The sequence below is a fragment of the Gopherus evgoodei genome, chromosome 3, assembly GCF_007399415.2.
Source record: "Gopherus evgoodei ecotype Sinaloan lineage chromosome 3, rGopEvg1_v1.p, whole genome shotgun sequence".
NCBI classification, from domain to species: Eukaryota; Metazoa; Chordata; order Testudines; family Testudinidae; genus Gopherus; species Gopherus evgoodei.
In genome coordinates this window covers 126,240,063-126,258,994 of record NC_044324.1, presented here as the reverse complement: position 1 = coordinate 126,258,994, position 18,932 = coordinate 126,240,063, and the positions used below count along the sequence as shown (strand labels likewise).

At 39.6% G+C, this 18,932-nt stretch overlaps 1 protein-coding gene across 1 annotated transcript in view; it reads left to right on the top strand.

Annotated features, from left to right (window-relative positions):
• SYNE1 (spectrin repeat containing nuclear envelope protein 1) overlaps positions 1–18,932 on the top strand; it is a 402,501-nt gene that overhangs the window by 104,230 nt on the left and 279,339 nt on the right. Inside the window, exons 29-38 of the mRNA XM_030556596.1 lie at positions 307–483; positions 1,889–2,029; positions 3,308–3,468; positions 8,267–8,417; positions 11,825–12,052; positions 12,626–12,724; positions 16,016–16,203; positions 16,316–16,439; positions 17,520–17,686; positions 18,679–18,832. Of these exons, the coding sequence (XP_030412456.1) occupies positions 307–483; positions 1,889–2,029; positions 3,308–3,468; positions 8,267–8,417; positions 11,825–12,052; positions 12,626–12,724; positions 16,016–16,203; positions 16,316–16,439; positions 17,520–17,686; positions 18,679–18,832 (1,590 nt within the window). The remainder of the gene's footprint in view (positions 1–306; positions 484–1,888; positions 2,030–3,307; positions 3,469–8,266; positions 8,418–11,824; positions 12,053–12,625; positions 12,725–16,015; positions 16,204–16,315; positions 16,440–17,519; positions 17,687–18,678; positions 18,833–18,932) is intronic.

Here is an 18,932-nt window from a genome sequence, read left to right as displayed (position 1 = left end):
GGTGCTGTGGAGGCAAGGAGTAGTGAAGCAGCGTGAGCCAGCCTCCAGCCATGACTCACTACTTGGTAGCCAGCTTATGCCTGCCTTCTGTGTGGGTGCACAAGCAGGGCAAAAAGGCTCCATGTGTCCTCACCTTCTGACTCTCTTTCTATTCAGGGAGGAGATAGTGTAGCCCTTTGTCTGTTATTCATTTGTATAGATATACACATACAGAAAGCTGTGCGTGTGTTACTGATGTGCCTGTTTTCAACACTTAACTAAGAATCATTTAAATTTGTATCAATCCTCTTGAATAAATGCTTCTAGCAAAGGACAAAGAGGCTCTGTGCAAAGAGGCAAGATGTTCAACAGCAGATTGCGCGAGCTAAGCAGCTGCAGATTGAAGGAGGACTGCCTAGCACAGTGCAAGAAGATTTACAGAAGCTGGAAAGTACATTAGAAAACATGCAGCAGAATATGGAGAAACGGGAAGAAAAATTACAGGTGAGTGTTCTGCATGTAACATTACAGAAATGAGTATTCTGTATTGTGTTTTCCCATTTTTTCATGTAATTTAGTTATAGGATTGACAACTTTCTACTTATTCCAGTGTTAACAGGTCAATGCCCTTTTCTTTAACTTGCTCTTGTATCCATCTGATGAGAGTTGCATTTTCTCTACATTTTAACATTTTTAACAAACCTGTGATCAGTTTCTCACCTTTGAAACTTGGTATGTGGGAACTTCACAGTCAGAACCCAGCCATCCTCCTGATACTTTTCTTTCCTTGTTTGAGCCAAATGTGGGAACCCTTTTGGATTATAGTACATCATTTAATTTTTTATTAGCTTCTAGCTCAGTCCTAACTGACTATGTTAATTCTCATTTAATAAACAAAATGCCTATGAATTTGTTTTCAGATGGGGATTATGTGGCATATTTATTCATGAAGGGTGATACTGCACTGTAGTGAAATTATTTAGGTTGCATTCGATAATAATACCTACCATATATACAGCACTGCAGAAACAATTAAACCTCACAACTGCTATATGAAATATCCGAATTTCACAGATGGGAAAACAGAGGCGAAGAGAAATTAAATGACTCACAGAGCAAATCACTGACTCCCTCCTGATCCCTGACCCTAAGATCAATTCACCAAACTACACCCGCCCTTCAGTTTTTGCTGCTCAAGGGTGATCATGCCATTGGATTTGTCATTTTACTTGGAGGTTTGAAGACACCACGGTTATTTCCTGTTATGATAGGTTAAAACTATGTGGTTGACATTGCAGAGTATTAGAAGATGTCTTAATTGTAATTATTGGTGGAAGCAAATTAGGATATTTCTAAAAGGTCCACCTTCTGCCAAGTCTTAATAGGGGCTTCAGTTTATTTCAGAAACTTGACACTTCAAGGAAATATTCATTACACTGATGATACTAGGTTGGGTTCTAAATGTGGAGTAGCTAATAATCAAATGCCACATGTTAACCAAAATTTAGGTTAGATAAACAGAACAGATAGCTCTCTATATTCAGCTTGGTATTAATACAATTACCGTTTTGCCTGTTTAGGTTGTTTTAACCAAATTTTTTTCTAATTCTATAGGTACCATTGAGCAGAGATCCAGTCCTTCCACCTTTACTTATATAGCCTTGAGGATTTAGTAGGTTCAGATACGTGCTTAAAATCCGGAGAGAAATGTACTAGAGAGAACTGTGCTTTTCTATGCAACAAAAGAGAACACATGCCAGGGTTCAACCAGACCGTAACTGTCTCCTAGATGGTTGTGTCTGTAGTGTAGCTGGGGTTCTGAAAGAGGGGAAAAAAAGATGGCTGTATTTTGCATTCAGGTCTGTAACCTTTGACCTCTTTTCTGTTGTTGTCTTTTTTTTTTTGGTAGGTCACAGTAAACAAATGGGAACAATTTGAAAGAGACAAAGAAACAGTAGTCAAATATCTTAAGCAAGCAAGCTCTGCACTTGAACGGATCTTAAGCTTTAGCAGTTTAGAGAGCCTCTCATCAGAACTGGATCAGACAAAGGTATAAATACCACTGTGTGAATTAGTGGAATTGTGACACTGTTCTTATTTGTTAACAGGTAGTGCCAAAAGTTGTCTTTTGATCTTTGTATGGTTCTCCATTAATGAGAGAGACTAGGTAGGTGAAGTCATATCTTATATTGGACCTACTTCTGTTGGTGGAAGGGACAAACTTTCGAGCTACACCACTTCCAAGCTCCCATTAATGTCTGTCGAAGCTGTGAATGCAGGTTGGAGACAGTATAATGCCTTCAGGAGTTAAATGATAATTTCACCACTGAAATGAATATATCTGCCAGTGAAGCACATATATGGAGAGTAAAGTAATTGCCTGAGCTTTACTAGTTTACTTAAAACAAGTATTATAAATTTAAGGGTAGATATGAACAAAACTATTCACTTCCCTCTCACACTGTCTGGAGATTATGTCTCTGATATGTGTTTTTTCTCTACAGCGTGTACAGCAACAGCCTGTTGCTGCAAGTAATTTTGAAGTCAGTTCACCAAATTAGTTGATTTTTTTTCTCACATTCAGCATAACACTGCACTAGTTATTTCCTTTTTTCTCTCTCTAAATCCTCTTTCTTTTTTCTTTCTGCTCTCCCTCTGGTGTTGACAACACAACTCATATTATCTAAGCCTGATCCTTTTCCTATATTGATGTCAATCAGAGCTTTGGTACTGACTTTAAATGGGGGCAGGTTGGGGCCCATAGTGCTTGCTTTTTCCCCTAGCTAAGTGTATTGTTCTTCTCAGTGCTTATACCTTTCCCTGTTGACTATGATACCAAATTGTATCTAAATCTGGTCAATCTAGCAATCCACCATTATCTTGTATGAAAGGAAATAATGCTAAACATAGAAAAACATGAAGCTAAAAGCTACATGAAGCTATAAATGCACCGTATATGTAGGGGTTATAGCACCTAAAATATATTAAATGTAATGAATATTCTAGACACACTGCCATCTGCAATTTCATTAATAAAACTGCTTCACAATCCATCTGGTACGCTGACTTTTAACTGAGTACATTGAAATATTATTGTCATATCATAGTAGTTTCTTGCCTTAGTTTGATCGGAATAGTTAACTAAAATGAGGATTTGTGAATAGAAATGTGAAAATAAAAAGGTCTTGAGTTTTTACACATACCACAAATAAATATGAATAATCATGGAAACACCCTCTCTCCTCACAGGAGAAGAAAAAACAATAAATTTAGGATCAGGAAATGTAAAACATTTTTTTTTCATAATAACTATGATGCCTTTTTACAGGAGCTTTCTAAACAGACGATAGCCATTGCAGCACAGGCTGAGAATCTTGTGAAGAACTCCTCTGAGATACAGCTGGGCTCAAAGAACAAGCAATCCCTTCAACAGCAGGCAAAGTCAATCCAGGAACAAGTGAAAAAAGTGGAAGTTACCCTTGAAGAAGAGTATGTTCTTAACAAGTCCTAGTATTTCCTCTCTGCCATAAGAATTTATCCGATTTTTACATTACATTGTCAACATTTCATGTTAAGTCTCAAAGGGCACTGTACATTTCAACTTGCCATGGGATAATAACCAGGAGAATAGTACTAAACATTGCTGAGAACACAAATACCTACCAATAAAGAAAATAGTGGCTTGATAATACAAAGTAATTACAATGATTCCAGACATATTTAGCCAATAGAATTTTTTATTTCTAAGCCACAGGCACAATCTTGTAAATTAATCATGTTCTCTAGGTACTAGAACCTTTTGAAAGCAACATAATTGCCATGTTTGTCTCACATTTTCCCACCTTCTCCACAGGAATATGTCAAGAAGTGCCTTTATCTTAGTGAATGGCCCAATTTGATTTTCATTGGCAATGCAATAAGTATTTCTGCTGGTGAAAATAAGAAAAGGTTTGCCAAAATTTGTGTAAAAATGGAAAGATCAAGATCCATGGAAATATTGAGAAAATCCTGAAAAATAAATGTGACATTTTGCATTTGAAAAAATATAATACATTTTCACAAGTTTGTGAATATTTCAGCTTGGGCAGTGACATTTAGTGAAACTGTTGGTAAATTCACATAGTTCCGGCTGTTAGTACCAAAAACTCTTATCAAGCCCAGCTATAGAGGCCTGAGTGCAGGTGAAACTGGCATTCACTGTCAAAAAAATATTGGATGCACCATGTTGTGATCTCAACAATTTCTTTAGAATTTAAGTAGGGCTGCCAAGCAATAAAAAAAATTAATCATGATTAATCACACGATTCAAAAATTAAATGTGCAATTAATCATGTGATTAATCATACTGTTAAATGGAATACCATTTATTTAAATATTTTTGATGTTTTCTACATTTTCAAATATATTGATTTCAATTATAAAGTGTATAGCGCTCACTTTATATTTATTTTTATTACAAATATTTGCACTGTAAAAAGCAAAAAAAAATAGTATTTTTCAATTCACCGAATACAAGTACTGTAGTACAATCTCTTTATCATGGAAGTTGACCTTACAGATGTAGAATTATGTACAGAAAATAACTTCATTCCGAAATAAAACAATGTAAAACTTTTAGAGCTGACAAGTCCACTCAGTCCTATTTCTTGTTCAGCCAATCACTCAGAAAAACAAATTTGTTTCCATTTGCAGGAGATAATGTTGCCCACTTCTTGTTGACAGTATCACCTGAAAGTGAAAACAGGTGTTCTCATGGCACTGTTGTAGCTGATATCGCAAGATATTTACATGCCAGATGCTCTAAAGATTTATATTTTCCTTCATACTTTAACCACCATTCCAGGGGACATATGTCAGCGCTGATGACTGGTTCTGATCAATAACAATCCAAAGCAGTGCGGACCGAAGCATGTTCATTTTCATCATCATCTGCGTCAAATGCCACCACTTTTTTGGTGGTTTAGGTTCTGTAGTCTCCACATTGGAATGTTTCTCTTTTTTAAGACTTCTGAAATCATGCTCTACACCTCATCCCTCTCAGGTTTTGGAAAGCACTTCAGATTCTTAAACCTTGTGTCGACAGCTGTAGCTATCTTTAGAAATATCACATTTGTACCTTCTTTGCGTTCTGTCAAATCTGCAGCAAAAGTATTCTTAAAATGAACAAACGTGCCAAGTCATTATCCAAAACTACTATAACATGAAATATATGGCAGAATGCGGGAAAAATAGAGCCGGAGACATACAATTCTCCCCCAAGGAGTCCAGTCACAAATTTAATTAACACATTATTTTTTCCATGAGTGTCATCAGCACAGAAGCATGTGTTCTGGAACGGTGTCCCAAGTATAAAGAGGCATAAGAATGTTTAGCATATCTGGCACATAAATACCTTGCAATGCCGCTACAAAAGCTCCATGAAAACACCTGTTCTCACTTTCTGGTGACATCATATATAAGAAGTGGGCAGCATTATCTCCCGTTAATGTAAACAAACTTGTTTTTCTGAGCGATTGGCTGAACGAGAAGTAGGTCTGAGTAGACTTGTAGGCTCTAAAGTTTTCATTGTTTTGTTTTTGAGTGCAGACATGTAACCAAAAAAAATCTACATTTGTAAGTAGATTTCATGACAAAGAGATTGTACTACAGTACTTGCATGCGGTGAATTGAAAAATACTGTTTCTTTTGTTTATAATTTTTACAAATATTTGTAATCAAAAGTAATAATATAAAGTGAGTACTATACACTTTGTATTCTGTGTTGTAATTGAAATCAATATATTTGAAAATGTAGAAAACCATGAAAAATATTTAATAAATTTCAATTGGTATTCTATGTTTAACAGTGCAATTAAAACTGCGATTAATCGCGATTCATTTGTTTTTAGTTAATTGCCTGAGTTAACTGTGATTAATCAACAGCCCTACATTTAAGCTTCCATTAAACATATGCATTTCCAAGCATAGTGGACCAGATTCTCAGCTAGTTCAAATCTGCTTTGCTCCATTTATTTCAGTGGAACTGCAATGATTTATCCAGCTAGGGATCTGATCCACTGGTTGTAAGATAAACTTCCAAGTATATCTCAGTCCCATGCTGCCTGACTGGAGTTACTCTTGGGTTGAATTTGCCCCAATAGTTCCAAGAAGTAAGATCTGTCACTGTCCATCTCAGTGGTTGCCTAACCAAAGGCAACACAAATGCCAACGTTGTTGGCTATTTCATTATTGATCATTATCCAGCTATTCTGAAATTTTGGAAAGAGCTTGATTATAGTTCAACCACTTTTTCTTCCGAATGTGACTCCTAATCCTAACAGCTACTGTAGCATGTGTTTGGCTATTGGCAGTTTCATTCTTTACGCACTCCCTCACTAAAATGTGTGAAATACTATATTCATTTACTGTTAAATATTCTATAATTTTCTACTTAATAATTGACTTGCTAGTGATTATTCCCACCATCATTGAGCAGGCCACCACTGTCCTTTGATTCAACAGACTCTGAGTAGCCCCTTACTGCCAGTGATATATATTCATTTTTGTTTTTAATAATGTGGTATCATTTTATAAAGCCTTGCAGAAAGCTAGACAGTTTGGCCATATTCCCGTGCAACCTAGGTTTGGAATAGATTTTCATTTGGAAGTAAAATCATGTCATATGTCTGTGATACTGTGATAGAACAGGGCATCTTTACCCAATAGCCCATAACTTCTTCCTGCAAAACATGCATGCCTGTATAACTGGACGTTAGAACCAGATGAACCTGCAAAACATGTAGTTTACGTTGAAGTGAATATTTTGCACATATGGTCACAGGGTGGCTCTTGCATACTGCAGAATAGCGGTGCCAGTTGTTAGAAATGTGGTCCGATAGATTTGTATTGAAGATGTCCCCCTAAACAGAGCAGGTCTCACACACTGCTCTTCTCTGGGAAAACATTCAGGAGGAGAAAAATGAATAACAGCTCTGCATGGTCAGCTACACAGCAAAACTGACACACATTCTTTTTGTGCACATGGATTTGTAGCTGATCAGAGGGGACATAGAGTGTCCTTAAATACTGCAGAGTCCAAGGAATCATAAGGAAATCAGATCCCAGTTGCTCAGTGTTTTGATTCCTGTACTCTGATCCCTGGCATCATGATGCACTTAGGACACGTATTGCCACCTTATCTGAGTGTAATGTCGACAGATCCTTGTCGTTGACTAGGATCAAACCCGGTACCTCTAGAGTTTAATGCATGACCCTCTCCTGCCTGACCTAAAACATGCATACCCCTTAGCTAAGCCTGCAGCAGGCTCATCATTCTCTTGGGGGACAGAGTGCCACACCAAGCAGACATGGGTTACGTACTTCCTCTAGCTGGGGAAGCACATCCTGAGCTTCAGAGACTTCTGGATGAGCCCCCACTTGTAACACTGACAGACTCTGGTCATCATCAGCTGGGATCAAACCTGGGACCTCTGGAGCTTAATGCATCACCTTCGTCTGCCTGAGCTAAAAGACAAACCTCTCTTAGCCAGCACCGTAGCAGGTTCATTGCTCACTATCTGGTCTAGCTGCCACTAGAGGAGGTAGAGTGCCACACCAAGCAGGCCTGGGTTTCATAATCACAGTCCTATTTTTTGAGAGGAGTTGAAGCTATGGCCAAGGAGTTAATTTTGATATTCCCAATGGGGGGGGGGGTGTATGAGAGAAAGGAGAAGGGTACCTCTTGTGTGAAGCCTTGGACCTGAGCCAAGAGCAAGCAGAATCTATTCCTGTTTTAACAAATCCAAAATGTACACGTATGGACAAAAACATATTTTGGATCAAGCTCAGTCATCATCAGTTTTCCGTTCTTTCACTCGGTGTTAACTCTTGCGGAAAAAGCAACTGCTTGCAAGGCTGGCAGATTGTTGTTTATAGCACAAGAGAATAAAGAAGACCCCTTTATTTTTAGGGATCTGGTACAGCCATATAATGTTAATATTTCACACAATATTGTGTGTATATGGTGCCTGGATTGCTCCTCTTTGTTATTTCTTGCTTTCATGTGTTCCTTGATACACAGATTTTTACACGTACTCATATTGTATGTACACTATTGAAATTAATGGAATTGTGCAAAGTCTGATATGACTTTGGTTCAAAACACACATCTACATTCTCTAAAAACATTCTTTTGAAAATACAAACTGCCTGTAATTTGGGTAAGTAATATTTTTTTAATTAGACCTCAAAAGAAAAGTTTAATTATATTAAACTGTTTATTTTCTCTACTTAATTTGGTTAATTTTAGTATTAAAACCATGGAAATGGTGAAAAGCAAGTGGGAACATTTTGGCAATAATTTTGAAGCTCTGTCCATCTGGATAACTGAAAAAGAAAAAGAACTGAATACCTTGGAAACATCATCATCTCCCTTGGATATGCAAACCAGCCAAATGAAGGTGATTGGTTCACATGTTACATTAAGCATTAAAACCTCGTCTCTCTCTCTCTTTCTTTTTTTTAATTTTTTTTTGCTAGTGGCTGCAAGGGTGAGGAACAGACATTTGACTCAAGTTTCAGAGCTACAATGATGTAAAGATGTTACACTTTGTATGCAAAGATACCAAGCTCAAGGATTTTGCAAGCGCTAAAGGAAAAACATTATAGGCTGGTTTCTCTGTTAGTGACTATTTATACCTACAAAATCTTCATTGTATGTAATATTAAAACATTTTAATGAATGCATAGTTTTTTTTCTTTTTTTGAATGAAGCTCACTGGCTTACAAAAGAATCATGTGGTATGTTAATACAGAGTGTAGAAAGCCTTTCTATTGTAAAATGTACATCAGTCAGTGGCTATAGCACCTTATTTTATAGCACCTGATGTTCTGTGTATCTTTTTATGCTGAAATAATAAAGGAACTAGTGTGCTCACTAGCTTGTGCACCCATAGACCTTTATTGCTACAGTATTTACAGAATTCCAAATGATCTGTACAGTATTGTAGGTACACATTTTCTCCTAGTTCATTTATTGGCCTCAGAGATGCCCAATACCTCTAAAAGTTGCATTTAGTCAAAAAAACGCTGTCAGTTCCAAGGATCACTTTACATCCCCCTGCAAAATATAATAGGTATGTCTTCTCAACCTGCATGTGCTCATGGATCCAAAGTCCCAAAATGTAGCGTTTTCTATAAACCCTTTAACTCTGCAATGGCTTGCAGTTTGGCTGCTGCAGGTTGTTACAATATATCTTTGAAAGGGTCCCAAGTCCAATTTGATTCAGGTGACTGGAGGAGTTTCTTGACAAAATATTAATGTCTGAAGTTGTGATCATATTAAAGTATACTAAATAAATGAAATCATCTATCTCTTGATTGCAGCGGTGAAAAATAAAGCACTGCTTGAATTCTTGCCTTGTCGTTAAATCAATGTTTCTAAAAAACTCTGAATAAAATTAATACCTCTGTGTTTTTCAGAGAGACACATTAAATCATACATCCCTATTTGTTAGCAGCTACTAGATAGAACCCCAGTGACTCTGATGCAGAAAATTGAGCACATCTGAATTGCACATGACATTATGTTATAACTGAGAAACCACATCCCTGAACTGGTTCTTCTGCATGAAGACTAACTGAGTTATGCAAATGCATAGTGTTTCATCCATGCAGATCTGATTGGAGAATTGGTACCTATTTGTGTGCTGTGCTTGAACAGATTAGCAGTGATTACATTCCATCCCAGTGTAAGTTTATGAGAAATTCAGTATAACACTTCAACCTGTTATCAGACTGAAAATTATTTTAAATAGATAAATGTTTGAGTGAATTACCATAAAATAAAGTTCTTCACCATGAAGCTACATGAAATAAAGATGAGTGTATTTCTAATGAACAAAAGCAAGGCGATGCACGACAAAGTGTGAAACTAGCTATGTGTCCCTCAGCATCGAGACATAAATAGATGCCATCTCAGTTGCTTTCATAATTATAGTTCTGTTTACATTTGAAGAACTTGTGTTGTGCATTGTGGTGTATTTGCTGCTTTGTATAACGTTCCTAATAGTGCTTATAGTGTAGTAGACAGTATTAAACAAGTCACAATCTGAGCGGCTCAGTGGAAAAATTGTGTGAGACACACTTTCTCATCTCTAGATCACCAGAACAGATGAATATAATTATCATTGCATGACTGTTCATTAACCTCTATGTGAAAAGTCTAATAAGGTTGACATGTTGGCCTTGTAGTCAGAGGCAGAACTCCTACTGCTTTCAGTAGAGCTAGGGTTTCACCCTAGGCGATTTCACTGTAATTCCTAATTCCACAGAAATTACTACTACAGTTATCACTAAGTGGTACCACTGTTGGCAGACTCAGTTATCCACCTCCTCTTACATGCACTGTAGGTGCAAACTTGCTCTGCCTAATTAATTCCTGTTCTGCTGAGAAGGATTACAGCTCCAGTGCTGTCAATCTAGTACCTCTCATTAGCATTTTATTTTCATGCAAAAAAGTTATTTTATAATCTGAATTAATTCAAAACATTACACATAGACTTTATAACTGCTGATTTACTATAGTGTATTCTAGCTATACTATATAACTTTGTTGTTCTGGATACTAATCTTGCAAAATTCTATTCATCCAGAATTGAGTAATTATTTTTGAATATCAAGTAAAATATAATTCGTATTTTTGTTATCATCATGATAACAGTGGTTGAGTAGATCTAGTGCCTAGAATGGTACAGTTTCATGACAATTTTGGGATTCTTCCATTCACATATACCTTTACATAAACATTTATGAGGATGATAGAGCATTTCCCAACATTAGTAAAAGAGGGCTTCTCTCTCCCCATTGCCAGCAAGTTCTGATAACTATATTTCACTACTTGTGAGCAGAGCTTCATGAGCATGCCACGTGGTCTGAGTGAACATTCTTCCCTGGTGAAGAAAATGTAGTTTTCCATGTGCACAGATGTTTCCAACATGTGTGAAGGTCTCATGCTTATCTCTAATTGCCAATGAAAATAAGCATAGAAGCATATAAGATAGGATAAACTGTGATCAGCTAGTGCCTACCTGCAAAGCAGTTATTGAAATCAGAAGCCAATGCTAGATTATCCTGGACCTTTGCTCAGTGACCCAGAGCAAGCTGAACAGTATCAAAGGCTACTATCAATCTACCCTGGAGGAGAATGTTGTCTCGAACTCCAATCTGGCTCTCCATTTAACCCTGTGCTTGAGAGGCAGAATCACCCTAGTTAAGTTTCTAATCTGATTTATACTGAGAGATCATAAAATTGAGATAGAAAATACCTATTTTCTGATTTATAAAATCCTCCTATTTATACTCTAGGGCACATGCTTGCAAACTGTTAAATTACATTCATATTCGCTTATTGTCTGTCTCCTGATCAATGTAGTTTGTTTCTCATTGTACATTTACTAAGTTTATTTGTCAAGCCTAATTTTAAATATCAATTGGTGACTAAGTTACATTTATTTTTCCTTCCTGAATCCCAACCAGAATTATTCAACCAATTCCAAGGGGCAGAAGATTCTAAATATCATCCTGTCTGCTTATACTAATGTAAATGGCATTTAACCGGCACTAGTTGGTTTTTGTAGATAATGTTTTTTAAATCAGCTTTCCAACATTAAATCCAAGAAGGAAAGGGAGCTTAGATAATATAATAAGGATTTTTATAACCATATGTGTAGGGTGATCTCTGAGTTGTCCTGTACATTGATTTATAAGAAAATTACTGTTAGCACTAATAGCAAGAAAATGGAGAGTGATTATTCTGATCAATTGAAAATCTATTGTGGCTGCTGATTTATTATTATTTACATTTTAGGTTATTAGTAAAGAAATAGATGGTAAAATAAATGGAATCCCAAGTCTAGAAGAGGAAGCTCAGTCGTTTTCTCAGTTTGTTACTTCTGGAGAATCTGCCCATGTTAGAGCCAAGTTAGCACAGCTCAGAAGGTACTGGGAAGAGCTTCGAGATCATGCGCGCTGTCTGGAAGGAATAATCGAGGGGAATGCATCACAGCAGCAGAAATATGAAGAAAATCTCAAACAGGTAAACACTGCAAACTCATTAGACTATTCACAGACAATGTACAGAATGTCTATAGTTTCCCAGCAGAACCCTAAAATTACACATACAGTACCATATTATATTATACAAGAGATTGCATTAAGGTCTGTTTTTAGTTAGCTAAGCAGTTTTGAATCCTCCACTGGTAAATTTTGTTTAAAATGATTTAAAAGGTAATGAAACAGACAAATCATAACGCAGAACCATAGTGTTATAGGTCTTTAAAATAACAGAAAAATTCTTCTGGATGCTGCAACAGTAAATCAGGTCCAGACACTTGACATCTGAAATTGTCCATCTTCAGTACCAGGTTGGAATGAATATTGTTTGCATAAAGGGCCAGTCCTGCAAGGTGCTTAAGCATCTCCTGAGAGCAGCTGAGTGCCCTAGACTCCTATTAACTTCAGGAAACACAGAACACCTCACAGGGTCAGGCCATCAAACTGTAGTTGGCTCTGGATACTTAATTTATGAGCAAACATATAATTTTAAAATGTGTCATTGAATTTGTTTTTTGCAGTTTTTTTAAACCTTTGTTTTGTATATATTTCATAGGTGCAGCAGGCTGTGTCTAGATTTGAAGCAAAACTGGCTGAGCCAGCTACTTCATGTTTTTCATCAGCAGATACTTACAAAGCTCTTCAAGATCACATGGTAAAAACACGTGCCATAATTGCTGCTTGTATATTTATTTACTAATTGAGGGAACCTGTATTACATTGACCTTCTTACAGAAAACAGAAATAACTTACAGATTAGAGACTGATTTACCTCCATGGGCTATGGAGCAACTGGATCTGGGGAGGAGCATGCGAGTTACTGTTGCCACCCCCACCCTGCTATGCCTTCTGAGGGGTTCTGCCTGAAGGCACAGCTTTTAAATTTGGGCCAGTGTTCCACAGGAGACTCCTTGGGAAATACACGAAATCTACATGTGCCCAGTCCCACAACAAAGTGGGATTTGTCACTCCATCTCCCCATCCCTTCAGGCTGACTTTTCTGCTCTTGAGGGGCAGATAAAGGAGTGAAGCAAGCCTTGAGAACTTATAAATTCGTCTGCATTTTAAAACATTGTCATAAATAAAAGATAAGAAATGCATAGTTATGAATGTTCCTGTTGAGAAATTTCAAGACCTTTTGTCTTGGTTTGTAGCAGTGGTCTCCAGCGTTTTTATGCACAAGATCACTTTTTGAATTTAAGTGCAACTCAGGATCTACTTTGCCCCTTCCTCAAGGCCCCGCACGCTCCCTCTCTCCATCCCCCCTCCCTTTGTCACTTGCTCTCCCCCACTCTCACTTGCTTTTACTGGGCTGGGGTAGGGGGTTGGGTGTGAGAGGGGGTGTGGGCTCTGGGTTGGGGCCAAGGGTATCGGAGTGTGGGATGGGGCTCCAGGCTGAGCCTGGGGCAGTGGTTTGGGTACAGGAGGGGGTGAGGGGTGCAAGCTGTGGGAGGGAGTTTGGGGAGAGAGGGCACTCCAGGCTGGGGCAAAGTGTTGGGGTGTAGGAAGGGGTGCAAGGTGCTGGCTCTGGGAAGGGGCTCAGGGCTGGGGCAGTGGGTTGGGGTGTGGGAGGGGATTTGAGGTGCAAGAGGGGGTATGGGGTGCTGGCTCTGGGAGGGGGCTCAGGGCTGGGGCAGGGGGTTGGGGTACAGGAGGGGTTTTGAGGTGCAGGAGAGAATATGGGATGTTGGCTCCAGGAGGGGACTCGGCTGGGGGTGGGGGGTGGGAGGGGTGCAGGCTTCCACTGGGCGACACTCTCCTCAGGTGGCTCCCAAGCAGCAGTGCAGCAGGGCTAAGGCAGGCTCCCTGCCAGCCCTGGCCCCACACTGCTCCCAGAAGCAGCCAGCCTGTCCATGTGGCCACTTGGGGGGAGGGAGGATACATGGCTCTGCACACTGCCCTTCTCTGCAGGCACCGCTGCTCTCCTCCCTGCAGCTGTCTTTTTTCCACAGTTCCCCATTCCTGACCAATGGGAGCTGTGGGGGTGGTGCTTGCAGGCAGGAACAGTGCACAGAGACCCCTGCCCCACCCCTTCTTCCCTGGGGCCTCAGAGGCATGCTGGCCTCTTCTGTGAGTGGTGCTTGGCCAGGGCAGGCAAGGAGACTGCCTTAGCACCGCTGCACCACCGGACTTTTAGCATCCGGAGATCACGATCGACTGACAGAGGTTCCAGGATCGACTAGTCGATTGTGATTGACTGGTTGGTGACCTCTGGTTTATAGAAATCTTTGATTAGGAATGGATTTTCTTTTATTTTCCCTTTATCATACTGACTATTCTCACTAGACATGGGCTTAACCTGGAAAATTCATATCTAGAACCAGATTTCTAGCTTCTAGAACTCTCGAGGCACTTCCCTTTTGGGTTTCGATGTCGTCCATTGTAAAGATACAGATAATTAGCAAAATTTGGATCTGGATTCAGATTTCAAAAAGCCAAAGTTCAGGGGAGTTTCCTCCAGGGTTTTGGTTCACCTCTCTCTATATATTACATAAACATTCATCATGACTTCTCTCTTATTTCCTCTAGGAAAATAAATACAAATCTTTGGTCAGAGCGCCCTTGCAGATATGTGTGCATACTTCTTACTGAAGTCAATGACAGCTGCTTGCAAAGGCCATCTGCAGGGACGATCTAGCCCCTTAAACTGCAAAAAGTTGTAGATAGTAGCAGCAACAGAGGTCTGTTTAATGAGGAGAAAATATTGTTGCATGTAGGATATGTAGCCATACACTAGGTGAAATTATTTCTACTATTATTGCTTGTTAAGCAGTCATAATGGGCTTGGCGCTTAAGTGTTACTAATGAATACTGTACCATGATAATTTGATCTTTTGAGAACAAATTCTGCATCCTTATTTACCTTAAAATATTAGCATTTCTTTCTGTGTCGTTCTTGTTTCTTTTTGAGATACTCACTATGGACTGATTCTTCTGTGATTTACTATAATTGCATCCTTTTCCACACCTTGTAATTCATTTGGTAGAAGTGCTTTGCTATTTCAAGCTTAGGATTCTGTGTAGGGGGGTTCAGAAACATTGTTATTGTTTCTGGTTTGTTCCCATGTAGACATTTTAGCCCCAGTTCTCCTGAGATGGCACATGACAAGGCTGCTTTAAGACTGGCAGAGCTGTTTAGTGCAGGATTCCCTTTGCCTAAGTTAGTGTATACCCCTGTAACTGTTCTCATGCCTCCCCGCATAGGGCATGGCTGAGTGTCCCTACTTTGTAGCTATCCTCGGCTGCTGGAATGACCCTGTAGGGTTATGAGCTGCCAGAAGAAATGAGAACAGCCTTAGGCAGCTGTTAGGGAGTCTGGATCTTTGGCCTCCAACCCAGCCTTGTGCCAAGCACAGCCTGTCCAGTCCAGAGGATCTGGCCATTTCATAGCTGAGTGGGTTTTTCCCTAAAGTTGTTTACAAGGAGATTCTTAAGCCACGTACTATATACACTTTGTGTCTGATGTGCTCATGTTGTTTGTTTCTAGTAGAAGACAAATTCTCTGACCTAATGAGAAAAGGAGCATCGTGCAGTGGACCTTTGTTGGGGGGCAGAGGTGTTGGAATCCTTTCTCTAAGGTCATGGAGCATCTATGCAGGAACTCCATGATCCTTGGGCTGTAGCAGTGCTGCAGATATTGTGCTTTTAGCAGGATTTGTGCCACTGGATCTTGGTAGTTATTGATGACCTGGCACAGTCCTGCCACTTCCCTGGCCTGCCTCCCAAAGAGTGGCATGGATCAAATCCAAGCAGTTACGGAATAAAGCTCCATGCCATTCAGAGAGCAAGGAGTCCTCTCTGTGCATGGCTTTTCCCTTCATGTGTTGAGAAACCTTATCAATTTCATGGCCTCCTTTGAGCCCCTGTAGAGGAGTAGGAGTTGGCTCGTGGGTATTATTGTTTGTTTATTAATTTGTGGCTTGTATTTCCTTATCACCATCAACAGGATCTCTGCCAGGCTGTGGGAAAATTGAACAACACTGTGACCTCCCTTTTAGCCTCTGCTCATAAGATCAGCAACAAAGAAAAAGCTATTCAAGAGGTTACAGTGTTACAGGAGAGATATGAAAAGCTACTAGGAAGAGCTAAAGAGAAACAAACCTTACTAGAGACTCTGCTAGCGCAGTGGCAGAGGTGAGTAACCCGCTCGCCTTTATTTTGACAAATACAAGATACTTTTCTGCAGATTGTCGAAGAAAACATGGGGTGCTTGAGTTGGTAATGTTCTGTGCCGTGCTTTTGTTAGGCAGGAGAAGGAGCGATCTATCTTCCTGACCTGGTTAGAGAGGTGTGAAACTACAGCCGGACCTCCAGAGCAGTACGTTTCCGCTGACAGAGTCAAACTGGAAGGTGAATTACAGTCAGCACAGGTAAATTTTGGGATTGAAAGTTAGCCCAGAAGGGTACCTGCTTTTACAGATTGGCTTTTCTGAAGCTTTATAGGAATGGATCTGCTCATTTGACCTCTGAGAATCTGTCTGACATTGAATGGTAGAGATTCACTCAACTGAAAGCGCTTACATTATTATTTATTGATTCATTTATTGTCATAGTGCCTAGGAGCCCCACTCATGGACTAGGACCTCAATGTGCTAAGTGCTGTACAAACTCAGAAAAGATATTGGTGTTTATCAAAGTGCAGGCAAAATCAGAGAGGGGGTTTTAAGGAAAAAAATATTTTGCAATTAGTATATGCTGCTTCCTGGGGAAGAGTGCTACAGGGTACCCTACCACCCACCGAGGACTGAGGGGCTTCAGGGTGAGTGTCACAGGATCTTCAGACTGCAGGGCTGTATTTTCTTTAGGTCACACACTTGTGTATTTTTTTCATATGTGAGAAGACTTCAGAGAGCAAAGCTTGCAGGAGTTTTGCATTCAGAATGGAAATAGTGATTTTACAGCACTTCCACTAAGTTTTTGAATATAAAATTTCACACAGGTCTAAGGCACTTTTCCCCTGTGAACAAATGCCCTGTGTTGTAGTGGACTAATGGGAAGCATTTGGGAAAAAGCAGCTCTTTTTTACAAATCCAATGAAGACATAATTTCATTTCAGTACTGAAGAGAATGGAGAGGTTTTTCTATGTTCAGGCCAAAGTGTGATTTTTTTCTCACAGCTCTAGCACTGGTGGCAAGGACCAAATTCTGGGCTAGATTTTGCAGCCATTGTGTGAGCACTTAATCTCGCAAGCAGTTTCATTGTCTATTTGTTTGAATAAGTGACCACAAGCAGAGAAATGATTGCAAAGCTTTGCCCTTCAAGAGGTACTGAACACTTGCTGAGTGTCTAGATGTCCTGAAAACCCTGAACACCTGTAAGGATTTGGTCATATCGGAGTCTTGACTGAGAGTAGTGTGTTGGAGCTCTCCAGCTGACTACAGTCTGACATGTTTACTTGCATACTATGATACCATATTTACCCTAAAATGTGCGATCTACTGTTCCCCAGGATTTGCAAGCTGATATTACATCCCATGCTTCACTGTATATCAGCCTGTTACAGTTAAATGAGTCACTGTTCACAACAGCTTCTGAAGAAAGCGTGAAAGCCATGAAACAAGAGTTTGAAGAGCTGGATGGGAGATGGAAAGCTTTACCACAGACTGTTAGCAAGAGGTTTGTGTTTCAGGGTGTGTTTAACATGGTGTCTTTACATGCTCAAAAATAGTTATCAGCAATGCAGATGAAGAATACCCTGTCTCAGTCACAGCTTTACAGTGTGACACTGGAAATGTTAGGTTTTATGGTCCATATGCTCGCAGAAGTGGAGAATGGGACTCCAACAGATCCAGCATGCTGCCTCTGTGACATCATTCTTCCCCTTCTTCAGTGGAAGTGTTGAGGATCTATGTGCTAGGAGGAGGGCAGGGCAGGCGGTGGAGGCAGTATTGTCCCCAAACAAATGCCATGGGACTTCCTCATGTAAGTTAACACTGGTATTAACATACTGCTCTTTCCTGCTCGGTACAATGGAACCTTCCTTTTGTGGGGAGGCCCCGGTCTAGCAGCTGGTGCGGGAACCCCTACCATCTTGACCTCTGCAAGAACCGAGCTGATAGCCACTGTGAGTTAGAATCCACTCAGATATTCTTGTCTCCATGGATTCCTCAAGATCCATGTGGATCTCAAGTATCCCCTGATTTTGGAGACTAAACATTTTACTTCTTCAGAGAAAATGCCAACTCTCGAGGGGAATATGTATGGAATTCTGCAAGGGAAATCTTGCAGCATTTTTTGTCCCCCTTCAGTCTTCTCCTGCATAGGAAATGATATAGCTGTTTTTTTTTTCAGTTTAGTATGTAATGGCTTAATCTTGAGTACTCCTGTGAAAGGATGAACATCTCTCTGGATTGCTTAGCACCTTTCAGGATGGAGCCCAAAATGCACTTGCTTGAAGTTACTTTAAACAGAATTGTTATGTCTGAAAATTCAAGTTTAAGATCATGGGCCCATTCCTGCAATCTTTGCTCCCATGAGCTAGTTTCTTTCTTTCTTTCTCACCTGGAATGTATTTTAATACTGTCTAGTCAGCTGCAGTTTTGATTAATCAAAGTGACTCACTCACACTGAGAAGTTAACCTTTCATTTTTATATTTGATATCCTGTAGGATCAGTTTCCTTCAGTCTCTTGTTGCTGAACATGGGGAGTTTGATGAACTGCTGCTCAGTTTTTCAGAATGGATTAACCAGTTTCTTGGTGAATTGCAAGACACTTCTGAGATAAACACAGCTGATCAGCACCCAGCTGTATGCCACAATCAGGTAAACTATCCAGTTGAAATATTCGAAAATATGAAGAAAAGCATCCTATGCACAGTGCATTCCAAAGACTGTGCAGCTAAAACTATGATGAAACTGCTTA